Here is a 15,348-nt window from a genome sequence, read left to right as displayed (position 1 = left end):
AGATCAATGAGTAGTTTAATAATTATGTAACTATGTGAAGACTCTCTAACATTTAATAATTTCAGATCTTGGTATTTTATTCAAACAGCAAGAAAAATAAAAGAAAATAAAATGACGCTCCAAGCAAAACACATATCATGTGGTGAATAAAAATATAGCTCCAAGTAAAGTTACCGATGAACGAAGACGAAAGAGGGGATGCCTTCCGGGGCATCCCCAAGCTTAGGCTCTTGGTTGTCCTTGAATATTACCTTGGGGTGCCTTGGGCATCCCCAAGCCCTTATTCCGTAGTACATCGAATCTTTACCCAAAAACTTGAAAACTTCACAACACAAAACTCAACAGAAAACTCGTAAGCTCCGTTAGTATAAGAAAATAAATCACCACTTAGGTACTGTTGTGAACTCATTATAAATTCATATTGGTGTTAAACCTACTGTATTCCAACTTCTCTATGGTTCATACCTTTCCGGTACTACTCATAGATTCATCAAAATAAGCAAACAACACATAGAAAACAGAATCTGTCAAAAATAGAACAGTCTGTAGTAATCTGTATCATTCGAATACTTATGTAACTCCAAAAATTCTGAAATAAATTGTTTGACGTGAGGAATTTGTCTATTAATTTTCTGCAAAAAGAATCAACCTAATAGCACTCTCCAGTAAAAAATGGCAGCTAATATCGTGAGCGCTAAAGTTTCTGTTTTTTACAGCAAGATCGCAAAGACTTCACCCAAGTCTTCCCAAAGGTTCTACTTGGCACAAATATTAATTAAGACATAAAACCACATCTAAACAGAGGCTAGATGAATTATTTATTACTAAACAGGAGCAAAAAGCAAATAAAAAATAAAATTGGGTTGCCTCCCAACAAGCGCTAACGTTTAACGCCCCTAGCTAGGCATGATGATTTCAATGATGCTCACATAAAAGATAAGAATTGAAACATAAAGAGAGCATCATGAAGAATATGACTAGCACATTTAAGTCTAACCCACTTCCTATGCATAGGGATTTTGTGAGCAAACAACTTATGGGAGTAAGAATCAACTAGCATAGGAAAGCAAAACAAGCATAACTTCAAGATTTTAAGCACATAGAGAGGAAACTTGATATTATTGCAATTCCTACAAGCATATATTCCTCCCTCATAATAATTTTCAGTAGCATCATGAATGAATTCAAAAATATAACCATCACATAAAGCATTCTTTTCATGATCTACAAGCATATAATTTTTATTACTCACCACATAAGCAAATTTCTTCTCATGAATAATAGAGGGAGCAAACTCAAGAAAATAATTCTCATGTGAGGCATAATCCAATTGAAAACTAAAATCATGATGACAAGTTTCATGGTTATCATTATTCTTAATAGCATACAAGTCATCACAATAATCATCATAGATAGCAATTTTGTTCTCATAATCAATTAGAACCTCTTCCGAAATAGTGGATTCATCACTAAATAAAGTCATGACCTCTCCAAATCCACTTTCATAATTATCACAATAAGATTCAACACCCTCCAAAATAGTGGGATCATTACTTCCTAAAGTTGACACTCTTCCAAACCCACTTTCATCAATATAATCATCATAAATAGGAGGCATGCTATCATCATAATAAATTTGCATATCAAAACTTGGGAGGTTAAAAATATCATCTTCATTAAACATAGCATCCCCAAGCTTGGGACAAACATTAATTACAGCAAATATATTCTCAAACATGTCATTCTCATCAAACATAGCATCCCCAAGCTTGGGCCTTTTCCTATCATAAGCATCATGGGTATTCAAAGAATTCACACTAACAACATTGCAATCATGCTCATCATTCACATATCTTATGCCAAGCACTCTATGTAATTCTTCTTCTAGTACTTGAGCACAATTTTCCTTCCCATCATTTTCATGAAAGACATTAAAAAGATGAAGCATATGAGGCACCCTTAATTTCATTTTTTTGTAGTTTTCTTTTATAGAGTAAACTAGTGATAAAACAAGAAACAAAAAGATTCGATTGCAAGATTTAAAGATATACCTTCAAGCACTCACCTCCCAGGCAACAGCGCCAGAAGCTGCTTGATGTCTACTACACAACCTTCTTCTTGTAGACGTTGTTGGGCCTCCAAGTGCAGAGGTTTGTAGGACAGTAGCAAATTTCCCTCAAGTGGATGACCTAAGGTTTATCAATCCGTGGGAGGCGTAGGATGAAGATGGTCTCTCTCAAGCAACCCTGCAACCAAATAACAAAGAGTCTCTTGTGTCCTCAACACACCCAATACAATGGTAAATTGTATAGGTGCACTAGTTCGGCGAAGAGATGGTGATACAAGTGCAATATGGATGGTAGATATGGGTATTTGTAATCTGAAAATATAAAAACAGCAAGGTAACAAGCGATAAAACTGAGCGTAAACGGTACTGCAATGCTAGGAAACAAGGCCTAGGGTTCATACTTTCACTAGTGCAAGTTCTCTCAACAATAATAACATAATTGGATCATATAACTATCCCTCAACATGCAACAAAGAGTCACTCCAAAGTCACTAATAGCGGAGAACGAACGAAGAGATTATGGTAGGGTACGAAACCACCTCAAAGTTATCCTTTCTGATCGATCTATTCAAGAGTCCGTAGTAAAATAACACGAAGCTATTCTTTCCGTTCAATCTATCCTAGAGTTCGTACTAGAATAACACCTTAAGATACAAATCAACCAAAACCCTAATGTCACCTAGATACTCCAATGTCACCTCAAGTATCTGTGGGTATGATTATATGATATGCATCACACAATCTCAGATTCATCTATTCAACCAACACAAAGAACTTCAAAGAGTGCCCCAAAGTTTCTACCGGAGAGTCAAGATGAAAACGTGTGCCAACCCCTATGCATAAGTTCATGAGGTCACGGAACCTGCAAGTTGATCACCAAAACATACATCAAGTAGATCATGTGATATCCCATTGTCACCACAGATAAGCACATGCAAGACATACATCAAGTGTTCTCAAATCCTTAAAGACTCAATCTGATAAGATAACTTCAAAGGGAAAACTCAATCCATTACAAGAGAGTAGAGGGGGAGAAACATCATAAGATCCAACTATAACAGCAAAGCTCGCGATACATCAAGATCATACCACCTCAAGAACATGAGAGAGAGAGATCAAACACATAGCTACCGGTACATACCCTCAGCCCCAAGGGTGAACTACTCCCTCCTCGTCATGGAGAGCGCCGGGATGATGAAGATGGCCACCGGAGAAGGATTCCCCCCTCCGGCAGGGTGCCGGAATAGGGTCCCGATTGGTTTTTGGTGGCTATAGAGGCTTGCGGCGGCGGAACTCCCGATCTAGGTTATGTTCTGGAGGTTTCTGTATATATAAGAGGTTTTGGCGTCGGGAACAAGTCTGGGGGGTCTCCGAGGCAGCCACGAGGTAGGGGGCGCGCCCAGGGGGGTTGGGCGCGCCCCCACCCTCGTGGGTGCCTCAGGACTCTTCTGGCCCATCTCCGGTGCTCCGTGGGCTTCTTCTGGTCCAAAAATGATCTCCGTGAAATTTCAGGTCAATTGGACTCCGTTTGGTTTTCCTTTTCTGCGATACTCAAAAACAAGGAAAAAACAGAAACTGGCACTAGGCTCTAGGTTAATAGGTTAGTCCCAAAAATCATATAAAATAGCATATAAATGCATATAAAACATCCTAGATGGATAATATAATAGCATGGAACAATAAAAATTATAGATACGTTGGAGACGTATCAATATGGGTATATCTACTTGATGAAACATAAATCTGAAACATTTGAAAAGTTCGAAGAATTTAGAGTGAAGTAGAAAATCATCGTAACAAGAAAATAAAGTTTCTACGATCTGATCGCGGAGACGAATATTTGAGTTACGAGTTTGGTCTTAATTTAAAACAATGTGGAATAGTTTCGCAACTCACGCCACCTAGAACACCACAGCGTAATGGTGTGTCCGAACGTTATAACCGTACTTTATTAGATATAGTGCGATCTATGACGTCTCTTACCGATTTATCACTATCATTTTGGGGTTATGCATTAGAGACAGCTGCATTCACGTTAAATGGGACACCATCTAAATCCATTGAGACGACACCATATGAACTGTGGTTTAGCAAGAAACACTAAGATGTCGTTCCTTAAAGTTTGGGGTTGTGATGCTTATGTGAAAAAGTTTCAACCTGATAAGCTCGAACCTAAATCAGAGAAATGCATCTTCATAGGATACCCAAAGGAGACTGTTGGGTACACCTTCTATCACAGATCCGAAAGCAAGATATTCGTTGCTTAGAATGGATCCTTTCTAGAGAAGGAGTTTCTCTCGAAAGAAGTGAGTGGGAGGAATGTAGAACTTGATGAGGTAATTGTACCTTCTCCCGAATTGGAAAGTAGTTCATCACAGAAATCAGTTCCAGTGATTCCTACACCAATTAGTGAGGAAGCTAATGATGATGATCATGAAACTTCAGATCAAGTTACTACCGAACCTCGTAGGTCAACCAGAGTGGTACAGAATCCTTTCTGGAAATCATATTACTAGACCATGACGAACCTACGAACTATGAGGAAGAGATGATGAGCCCAGATTCCACGAAATGGCTTAAAGCCATGAAATCTGAGATGGGATCCATGTATGAGAACAAAGTATGGACTTTGGTTGACATGCCCGATGATCGGCAAGCCATTGAGAATAAATGGATCTTCAAGAGGAAGACGGACGTTGATAGTAGTGTTACTATCTACAAAGCTTGAATTGTCACAAAAAGTTTTCGACAAGTTCAAGGTGTTGACTACGATGAGATTTTCTCACTCGTAGCAATGCTTAAGTCTGTCCGAATCATGTTAGCAATTGCCACATTTTATGAAATCTGGCAAATGGATGTCAAAACTGCATTCCTTAATGGATTTCTTAAAGAAGAGTTGTATATGATACAACAAGAAGGTTTTGTCAATCCTAAAGGTGCTAACAAAGTGTGCAAGCTCCAGCGATCCATCTATGGACTGGTGCAAGCATCTCGAAGTTGGAATATACGCTTTGATGAGTTGATCAAAGCATCTAGTTTTATACAGACTTGCGGTGAAGCCTGTATTTACAAGAAAGTGAGTGGGAGCACTACAACCTTTCTGATAAGTATATGTGAATGACATATTGTTGATCGGAAATGATGTAGAATTTTCTAGAAAGCATAAAGGAGTGTTTGAAAGGAGTTTTTCAAAGAAAGACCTCAGTGAAGCTGCTTACATATTGGGCATCAAGATCTATAGAGATAGATCGAGACGCTTGATAAGTTTTTTCAATAAGTACATACCTTGACAAGTTTTTGAAGTAGTTCAAAATGGAACAGTCAAAGAAGGAGTTCTTGCCTGTGTTGCAAGGTGGGCAGTTGAGTAAAGACTCAAAAACCCGACCACGGCAGAAAATAGAAAGAGAATGAAAAGTCATTCCCTATGCCTCAGTCACAGGTTCTATAAAGTATGCTATGTTGTGTACCAGACCTATTGTGTATCTCACCATGAGTTTTGCAAGACGGTACAATAGTGATCCAGGAGTGGATCACTGAACAGCGGTCAAAATTTATCCTTAGTGGAATAAGGAAATGTTTCTCGGTTATGGAGGTGACAAAGTGTTTGTCGTAAAGAGTTACGTCGATACAAGCTTTGGCACCAATCTGGATGACTCTAAGTCTCGATCTAGATACATATTGAAAGTGGGAGCGATTAGCTAGAGTAGGTCCGTGCAGAGCATTGTAGACATAAAAAGTTTGCAAAATACATACGGCTCTGAATGTGGTAGACCCGTTGACTAAACTTCTCTCACAAGCAAAACATGATCACTCTTTGGGTGTTAATCACATAGCAATGTGAACTAGATTATTGACTTTAGTAAACGCTTTGGGTATTAGTCGCATGGAGATGTGAACTAATCACATAAAGATGTAAACTATTGGTGTTAAATCACATGACGATGTGAACTAGATTATTGACTCTAGTGCAAGTGGGAGACTGAAGGAAATATGCCCTAGAGGCAATAATAAAGTTGTTATTTATATTTCCTTATATCATGAAATGTTTATTATTCATGCTAGAATTGTATTAACCGGAAACTTAGTACATGTGTGAATACATAGACAAACAGAGTGTCACTAGTATGCCTCTACTTGACTAGCTCGTTAATCAAAGATGGTTAAGTTTCCTAGCCATAGACATGAGTTGTCATTTGATGAACGGGATCACATCATTAGAGAATGATGTGATTGACTTGACCCATCCGTTAGCTTATCACTATGATCGTTTAGTTTATTGCTATTGCTTTCTTCATGACTTATACATGTTCCTATGACTATGAGATTATGCAACTCCCGAATACTAGAGGAACACTTAGTGTGCTATCAAACATCACAACGTAACTGGGTGATTATAAAGATGCTCTACAGGTGTCTCCGATGGTGTTTGTTGAGTTGCATAGATCGAGATTAGGATTTGTCACTCCGATTGTCGGAGAGGTATCTCTGGGCCCTCTCGGTAATGCACATCACTATAAGCCTTGCAAGCAATGTGACTAATGAGTTAGTTGCGGGATGATGCACTACGGAACGAGTAAAGAGACTTGCCGGTAACGAGATTGAACTAGGTATGATGATATCGACGATGGAATCTCGGGCAAGTAACATACCAATGACAAAGGGAACAACGTATGTTGTTATGCGGTTTGACCGATAAAGATCTTCGTAGAATATGTAGGAACCAATATGAGCATCCAGGTTCCGCTATTGGTTATTGACCGGAGATGAGTCTCGGTCATGTCTACATAGTTCTTGAACCCGTAGGGTCCGCACGCTTAACGTTCGATGACGATCAGTATTATGAGTTTATGTGTTTTGATGTATCGAAGGTAATTTGGAGTCCCGGGTGTGATCACAAACATGATGAGGAGTCTCGAAATGGTCGAGACATGAAGATTGGTATATTGGAAGGTTATGTTTGGACAGCGGAATGGTTTCGGATGAGTTTGGGCATATATCGGAGTACCGGGGGTTGCCGGAATCCCCCGGGGAGTTAATGGGCCTTAATGGGCCATGGTGGGAGAGAGGAGGAGGCGGCCAAGTGAGGGCGCCCCCCCCCAAGCCCAATCTGAATTGGGAGGGGGCCGGCCCCCCTTTCCTTCTCTCCTTCTCCCTCTTCCTTCTTCTCCTACTCCAACTAGGGAAGGGGGGAAACCTACTCCTACTAGGAGTAGGAATCCCCCTTGGGGTGCGCCATAGAGAGGGCCGGCCCTCCCCCCTCCACTCCTTTATATACGGGGAGGGGGGCACCCCATAGACACACAAGTTGATCTTAGCCATGTGCGGTGCCCCCTCCACATATTTCCACCTCGGTCATATCATTGTAGAGCTTAGGCGAAGCCCTGCGTCGGTAACTTCATCATCACCGTCAACACGCCGTCGTGCTGATAAAACTCTCCCTCGACCTCAGTTGGATCTAGAAGTTCGAGGGACGTCACCGAGCTGAACGTGTGCAGATCGCGGAGGTGCCGTGCATTCGGCACTTGATCGGTTGGATCGCGAAGACGTCCGACTACATCAACCACGTTACTTAACGCTTACGCTTTCGGTCTACGAGGGTACGTGGACACACTCTCCCGCTCATTGCTATGCATCTCTTAGATAGATCTTGCGTGATCATAGGAAATTTGTTGAAATATTGCGTTCCCCAACACATAGTTGGGGCCATAGATGTCTCTCTTCTCAGATAACTGAAACTCATGTGTGTTGAGCCTCTCAAGTATGTCAGACGGATTGAGATCTTTGAAGTCAGGACGTTCTTGAATCATTAGGGCCAGGGTGTCAAATGAGCTGTCAAGTGATCTCAGGAGCTTCTTGACGATTTCGTGCTTGGTGATCTCAGTGGCGCCAAGCGTGCGAAGCTCATTTGTGATATCAGTGAGGCGATCAAATGTGAGTTGGACATTCTCATTGTCGTTTCTCTTGAAGCGGTTGAAGAGGTTGCGAAGAACATCAATTCTTGAATCTCTCTCAGTTGAAACGCCTTCGTTGACCTTGGAGAGCCAGTCCTAGACCAGCTTCGCAGTTTCCAGCGCACTCACACGGCTATACTGTCCTTTGGCCAGATGACCACAGATGATGTTCTTGGCAGTCGAATCCAGTTGAATGAACCTCTTGACATCAGCAGTGGTGACACCTTCACCGACCTTGGGAACGCCATTCTTGACGACATACCAGAGGTCGACATCAATGGCTTCAAGATGCATGCGCATCTTATTCTTCCAGTAGGGGTAATCAGTGCCATCGAAGACTGGGCACGCCGCGGAGACCTTGATTATCCCTGCAGTCGACATAGCTAAAACTCCAGGTGGTTAAACCGAACCACACAGAACAAGGGAGCACCTTGCTCTGATATCAATTGAAAGTGCTAGTTATAGACTAGAGGGGGATGAATAGGCAATTTTTATGAGAGTCTTCAAAACAAGAGGTCTTTGAAGACAAACAGTAGAAATGAACCTATTGATATGCAGCGGAAGGTAGACTACACTAGACAAACCATAGTCAAGTAATCAATGAAGTGAAAGCACGAAGACTATCAGCAGCTAGGTAGTATGGATCAGGATGGAAGACAGTATGAAGCCAACAGTAAATAGTCTTCACTCAGTGAAGTCAATCAGATTAGACAAGCAGGCAATGACTTCACGAAGATAAACTGTAAAGTAAAGGGAAGTGAAGGATAGAACCAGCTGCTTGGTGAAGACAAGGATTTGGTAGACCAATTCCAGTTGCTGTGACAACTGTACGCCTGGTTAGGGAGACTGAGATCTAACTCAGAAGACCGCGTCTTCACCTTATTCCCCTTGAGCTAAGGACACCCAGTCCTCGCCCAGTCACTTTGGTAAGTCTTCAAGGTAGACTTCCAAACCTTCACAGACTTCGTTCACTGGCGATCCACAATGGCTCTTGGATGCTCAGAACACGACGCCTAACCGGCTGGAGGATTCACAATCCTCAAGTGTAACAAGTTTTCAGGTCACGCGGACAAAAAGACTTCAGTGATGCCTAACACTCTTTGGCTTTGGGTGTTTTGGGCTTTGTCCTCGCAAGGATCTCTCTCTCAAATGCTTCGGAGGTGGGTTTCTCTCAAACGACAAAAGCCGTGCACTAACCCTGAGCAGCCGCCAATTTATGATGTAGGGGTGGGCTATTTATAGCCAGGAGGCAACCCGACTTGATTTTTCCGAAATGACCCTGGGTCACTAAGGAACCGACACGTGTCCAACGGTCGGATTTCAAACACACGCGGCGGCTTGACTTGGGCTACAAGTAAAGCTGACTCATCCAGCTCTGGATAAGATTTGCTCTCATTGTCTTCGCTCAAAGACATAGGATTTTGGTTGAGCATCACATCAGCCACTCTGACTTTGTTCACTTGGACCCCACTTAACAGTACAGTGGTTCCTATGACTCAACAAAGAAGAAAAGGAAACTACGAAACAACTATGTCTTCGCACTCCATAGTCTTCACATGAATGTCTTCTCATGTCATAATCTTTACCGTGAATGTCTTCACGAACCACCATTGTCTTCAATGTCTTCACACATTTTTAGGGGTCATCTCTGGTAGGTAAACCGAATCAATAAGGGACTACTACTTGTGTTATCCTGCAATTCTCACAAACACATTAATCCCTCAACCAAGTTTGTCGTCAATACTCCAAAACCAAGTAGGGTGGCACTAGATGCACTTACACTGTGCCCAACCTAAATCACCGAGACCAAACGCCTAGAACAACAACCACACAACCGGGGTGAAAAACAGCAAGCGACACCAGCATCAGTAGCCAACATCCTCATCGCCTACTCCCGCAGCATTTGCCAACAAGCCACCCAATCCGACCTCTGAAGAAGACTATAATCCTCTCGCCCTGACTCGAAGGACGCCATACCGTTGGAAGGCAGAGTGTTCACCTAGTATGGAGCCATCCTTGTGTCGCCAGCTTGCTCCCTTGCCACTCTGCGTGGGACCCGTAGTTAAGTTTTTTTAGAGCCCGACCAAACACCCTCCATTCACTGCCAACTAAACAATGACCACCACAAGATCATCATATCCATGCTCAGCAAAACTTACAAAGCCTATGAATAGTAAACCCTAGAACAATTTGCGCATATTTCATAAAATAAACAGAAAAACGAGCACACGATTTATAGAAATTTATAACTTGCAGCTCAACACATGCAAGGAACCTCTTGCCCATGTGCATCCCTTCCAAAGCAACACACATCTCTGCCGTCTTATCGTGGTCACACGAGATACTCAAATCTAGGTCAATGCCGCTAAAATCGGGTCATGCATTGTAGTTGGGAGCTGGACGAGCAAAGAAAAGCACGTGGTTTGCAAGAAAGAGTTGAGATCGGCTCAGATGAAGAATCCCCAAATCAAAACACTAATTCTACACACAAAAATCCACTCATAAAAATGCCAAAGTCGGAGTTTAAGAGACATAGTGGATGGAATCCTTATTAGTCTCACAGTCATTACAAGAAACCATAGTGCGTGGGGCGGCAAGCGTGACGCAGGCTATAAGGAACACACACATGGAGAACCGAGTAAGTGAGCGAGAGAGGGGAACGAGCGACGTCTCCCGCGTGCACCGATTCAGTTTTACACGACTGCGTCTAAAGGCGTCTTCACGTCAGTAAATAGCGGGTCCTACATGTTGGAAACATCCTCACGCACTAATTTACCGATTAGTGGTTTATGCAAAGAGTAGACGTGGTGTTCTTTTACCAAAATCTTAAGAAAATGTGTTTTGTGTTTGAAAACGTGTGAAAAATGTGGACAGTAGATTTGTTAACTCTTCGATCAGATGTGCGCTTATCCCTTCCCCTGCCGTAGCCGGCGTTCATGCCCCCACTGGTCCATACAGTGGTTTCATTCAATGACAACGGCCGCGTTGCGACTGCGACTGCCAAGAGCTCCGGCCACCGCCACTCTCACCGTGGTGCCCGGTCAGTACGCACTCTCGGAGGAGGAGCCCCCGCCGCGCCGCCCCAACACGGCCCACCTCAATGCGCTGCTCACGTCGTACGGCCGCCGCGGCCGCCTCCCTGACGCCCAGCAGCTGTTCGACCAAATGCCCCGCCGGGACGTCATCTCCTGGACCGCTCTCCTCACCGCCTACGCCGACAACGGCGACCTCGCCTCCGCGCGCCTCGTCTTCGACGACATGCCCCGCCGCAACGCCCCCTCCTGGAACGCCCTGCTCTCGGTCTACCTCCGCGCGGGGCAACCAGCCGCCGCTCACGCGCTCTTCTCCAAGATGCCGGTCAGGAACGCGGTGTCCTATGGCGCCATGATCACGGGGCTCGCCAGGGCAGGGATGCTTCGTGAGGCTGAGGCTGTGTATGCGGAGATGCCACAGCAGTGGCGTGACCCAGTAGGGTCAAATGCGCTGATGGCCGGGTACTTGAGGGCTGGGAAGCTTGGCATGGCGTTGAGGGTGTTTGACGGAATGGCGGTGAGGGATGTCATATCCTGGAGCGCGGTCGTCGATGGGCTCTGCAAACACGGAAGCGTGTCGGAGGCGAGGAAGGTGTTTGAGACCATGCCAGAGCGGAATGTGGTGTCGTGGACCTCGATGATTCGTGGATATGTGAAACTTAGGATGTACAGAGATGCTCTGTTGCTGTTCCTGGACATGAGAAGGGCAGGTGTTCAGGTTAATACAACGACACTCTCAGTTGTGCTGGATGCTTGTGCTGAGGCTTGCCTTGTCAGAGAAGGAGTTCAGATTCACAGTTTGATTGTAGCAATGGGTTTTGAAATGGATGTTTTCTTGGGCGATTCAATAATCATCCTGTATTCCCGGTTTGGTTGGATGGTTGATGCTAGAAGGGTGTTTGCTTGCATGAAGTGGAAAGACATAGTATCATGGAACTCATTGATCACAGGCTATGTTCAGCATAACTTGGTTGAAGAAGCACATGTCCTGTTCAAGTTAATGCCTGAGAAGGATGCTGTTTCTTGGACATCGATGGTTGTTGGGTTCGCTAACAGGGGTTGGATGAGGGGGTCTGTTGACCTGTTCGAGCAAATGCCAGGAAAAGATGAGGTTGCTTGGACTGCAGTCATTTCTAGTCTTGCTACAAATGGAGACTATGTAAGTGCAGTGCGGTGGTTTTGTCGCATGGCACGAGAAGGGTGCAAACCTAATACAGTAGCTTTTAGTTGTCTACTCAGTGCTTTGGCTAGCTTGACAACATTGAATCAGGGAATGCAAGCTCATGCGTATGCAATCAACATGGGATGGGTATTTGACTCTTCTGTTCACACTTCTCTGGTATCAATGTACGCAAAATGCGGAAGGTTGGCTGAGGCTTATCGCGTTTTCTCAGCCATTAGCAGTCCAAGTCTTATCGCTACTAATTCTATGATTACAGCATTTGCGCAACATAATTTTGCTGAAGATGCATTCAAGCTTTTTACCGAAATGCAAATTGATGGCCACAAGCCTAACCATGCGACATTCGTGGGAATTCTGACTGGCTGTGCACGTGCTGGTCTGGTTCAAGAAGGTTACAACTACTTTGAGTCAATGAGATCAGTCTATGGCATTGAACCAAACCCTCACCATTATACATGTATGGTTGATCTTTTAGGTCGTGCTGGCCTCCTTGCGGAAGCACTGGAAATGATTAACTCGATGCCCCAGAATGATCATTCTGATGCATGGGCAGCTTTGCTCAGTGCTAGTAGTCTCCATTCTAATCTTGCTTATGCAAAAATAGCAGCACAGAAGCTTCTTGAGTTGGATCCTTATGACGCAGCAGCTTATACCGTCCTGTTAAATATGCTCTCATCTGCGGGGATGAAGGATGACGGAGACATGCTAAAAGTTCTACAGTTGTCCAACATGGCCAGTAAAACCCCTGGCTATAGCCTTATTATACAGGATAAGGCTGCAGAAAACAGAATACATAGTGAACACTTATAGACTTGTAGTTCTAGATAATTGGCAAGCCAAAACCCAAAATAATAATTTCGTACCACAACTGTTGTAATGCCGAGAGTTGATGTTGATTTTATTGATCATGTTGAGACAAGAAAATTGATAGATGATTTCAGAAAGAGCTCGCATGATCATGTGCAGTCCCTGTTTTAATGCAATGAAAAAGTTGAGGATTCTATGCACACAACTCCTCTGCTACAGAGAAGAGCCAAAGAACAAGGAACTCTTGGCCATGTTCTCAATTGATACAGGAGTATGTTCTGCACTGAGTGAAGCATAAGGCTGATTCTAAGGAGACAACCATGGCCAAGGTAAGTTTAGTGGTTTGTTTCTTATTAATCTTTTCTTTCAGCAATATAAGTTTCTTACTCTTAAGATAGACTTACGGGGAGAAGGGGCAACAAGCACACATGGAACATTGCTGTACAGCAGGGAGTTAGATGTGGTATTTGAGAAGGAATAAGGATGTATTTCTCCATGTTATCTACAACAGATTTAGGATTTTTCTCTCTTTGTATATTATCAACTGGTAGATGTTGGAGTAAGATTTGCATGCTAAATATATTATGCCTTCATAATCATAGGCAGATGTAGAACACCTGTTATCAAAACTATAACCTAACTCCTAGATGGCGGTCCACCGTTTGTGCCTGATTCAATAAAAAAAATGGTTTTGTAGAAATAGAATTTGTGCCGAGTGAGTTGCTGGATAGCAGTGGGGAAGAGCTATATATTTTGTGAATACATGATCTGTGGTCAGGTTTGATGGCCTTTATTTTATCCTGGTTCTTTTCTATATATCCCCAGGCATTTTTCAGTTTTTGCATCACTCCCTTAGTCATGTCAAGATCATGACATTTGTTATAAGATGTTAGGTGAGATGTTTAACCATACAGAACAGCACAAGAATCATGACCAGTCTAATACTCTAACCAATTCGCTTCAACTTCATCACTTGAGTTTCTTTCATAAGCAAGCTTGACGGGATCCCATAAATAGAACAACATTTGCAATTCGACTATAATTGCCATTAGCTTGTGACCTATGGATCCATTTCTTCTTTCCATGATCTTATGCTCATGCATCTTTGCTGCAGTGTCTTGGAAAAAACTCAATGGGATGAGGCTAAGGCTTCCACCGGGACCTCCAAGATGGCCAATCTTTGGGAACCTTCTCCAGTTGAGTCCTCTTCCCCACAAGGACTTTGCTCGATTTTGCACCAAGTATGGCCCCCTTGTCTATCTTCGTCTTGGAACCATTGATGCCATCACCACTGATGACCCTGAAGTCATCCGTGAAATACTTATCCGGCAAGACGAGGTCTTCGCTTCTCGGCCTCGGACATTGGCTGCTGTCCACCTTGCCTATGGCTGTGGCGATGTGGCTCTTGCTCCACTGGGGCCAAACTGGAAGAGGATGAGGAGGGTTTGCATGGAGCACCTGCTTACCACCAGGCGGCTTGAATCTTTCGCTGCTCACCGAGCTGAGGAAACTGAGCACCTCTGTGAGTTTGTATGGGCTAAATCCCAGTCAGGGAAGCCTGTGAATCTCAGAGAGGTTCTCGGGGCATTCTCGATGAACAATGTGACGAGAATGTTACTTGGAAAGCAGTACTTTGGGCTGCAGTCAGCAGGCCCTGGTGAAGCGATGGAGTTCATGCACATCACCCATGAGCTGTTCTTTCTGCTGGGCCTGATCTATCTTGGGGATTACTTGCCTGCCTGGAGGTGGCTTGATCCATATGGGTGTGAGAAGAAGATGAGAGAGGTTGAGAAGAAGGTGGATGATTTTCACCAGAAGATAATTGATGAGCACAGGAAGGCAAGGGATGTCAGGAAGAGTGGTGCGTCCCTTGATGATGATGGTGATGATGATAGCAAAGAAGACATGGACTTTGTTGATGTGCTGCTTTCCTTGCCTGGTGAGAATGGGAATGAGCACATGGATGATGTGGAGATCAAAGCCTTAATGCAGGTATCCTTACTGTTACAGACCCTCAAGTTCATTTTCTTTAAGCTAGCTTGGTCTTTTAACCAACTATGTTTGTGCTCTGTACCATTGCGTGTGTTATTCTTGAAAATGACTAGGCTTCATAGTTGTTGTGCAGTTATATTTTTATTAAAGAGCTGATCACCAAAAAGTTATTTTGCAACACTCCCCCCGTTGAGAATTTGATAAATAGAGTAGATGGTAAAAAGAGAGTAGGGAGTTCACTGTTTGATTTCACAGCAGAGTTTGTAATTTCCTCTTTTCCCCAGAAGTTTGGGTTTTGTTATAATAAGTAATACG

The 15,348-nt window shown here is 43.4% G+C and overlaps 2 protein-coding genes across 2 annotated transcripts; both read left to right on the top strand.

Annotated features, from left to right (window-relative positions):
* The first annotated feature begins 10,924 nt into the window (after positions 1-10,924).
* Positions 10,925-13,237, top strand: LOC109743243 (pentatricopeptide repeat-containing protein At1g53600, mitochondrial). The gene has a single exon (XM_020302329.2). It carries the CDS (start codon positions 10,990-10,992, stop codon positions 13,042-13,044), a length of 2,055 nt encoding a protein of 684 aa, XP_020157918.1. The 5' UTR covers positions 10,925-10,989; the 3' UTR covers positions 13,045-13,237.
* A 941-nt stretch (positions 13,238-14,178) lies between these two features.
* LOC109743246 (cytochrome P450 703A2) lies at positions 14,179-15,155 on the top strand. Its single transcript, XM_045231447.1, has 2 exons — positions 14,179-15,033; positions 15,147-15,155. The coding sequence occupies exons 1-2, from the start codon at positions 14,179-14,181 to the stop codon at positions 15,153-15,155; spliced, it is 864 nt and encodes a 287-aa protein (XP_045087382.1).
* Positions 15,156-15,348: the final 193 nt, after the last annotated feature.

Source organism: Aegilops tauschii, chromosome 7 (assembly GCF_002575655.3).
Source record: "Aegilops tauschii subsp. strangulata cultivar AL8/78 chromosome 7, Aet v6.0, whole genome shotgun sequence".
NCBI lineage: Eukaryota > Viridiplantae > Streptophyta > Magnoliopsida > Poales > Poaceae > Aegilops > Aegilops tauschii.
Note: the sequence above shows the minus strand (reverse complement) of the source record. Positions and strands in the feature narration are given on the sequence as shown.

What these genes read in the sequence shown, in the direction of transcription:
- LOC109743243 (XM_020302329.2), top strand. Translation starts at nt 10,990, where the DNA reads ATGACAACGGCCGCGTTGCGACTGCGACTGCCAAGAGCTCCGGCCACC.
- LOC109743246 (XM_045231447.1), top strand. Translation starts at nt 14,179, where the DNA reads ATGAGGCTAAGGCTTCCACCGGGACCTCCAAGATGGCCAATCTTTGGG.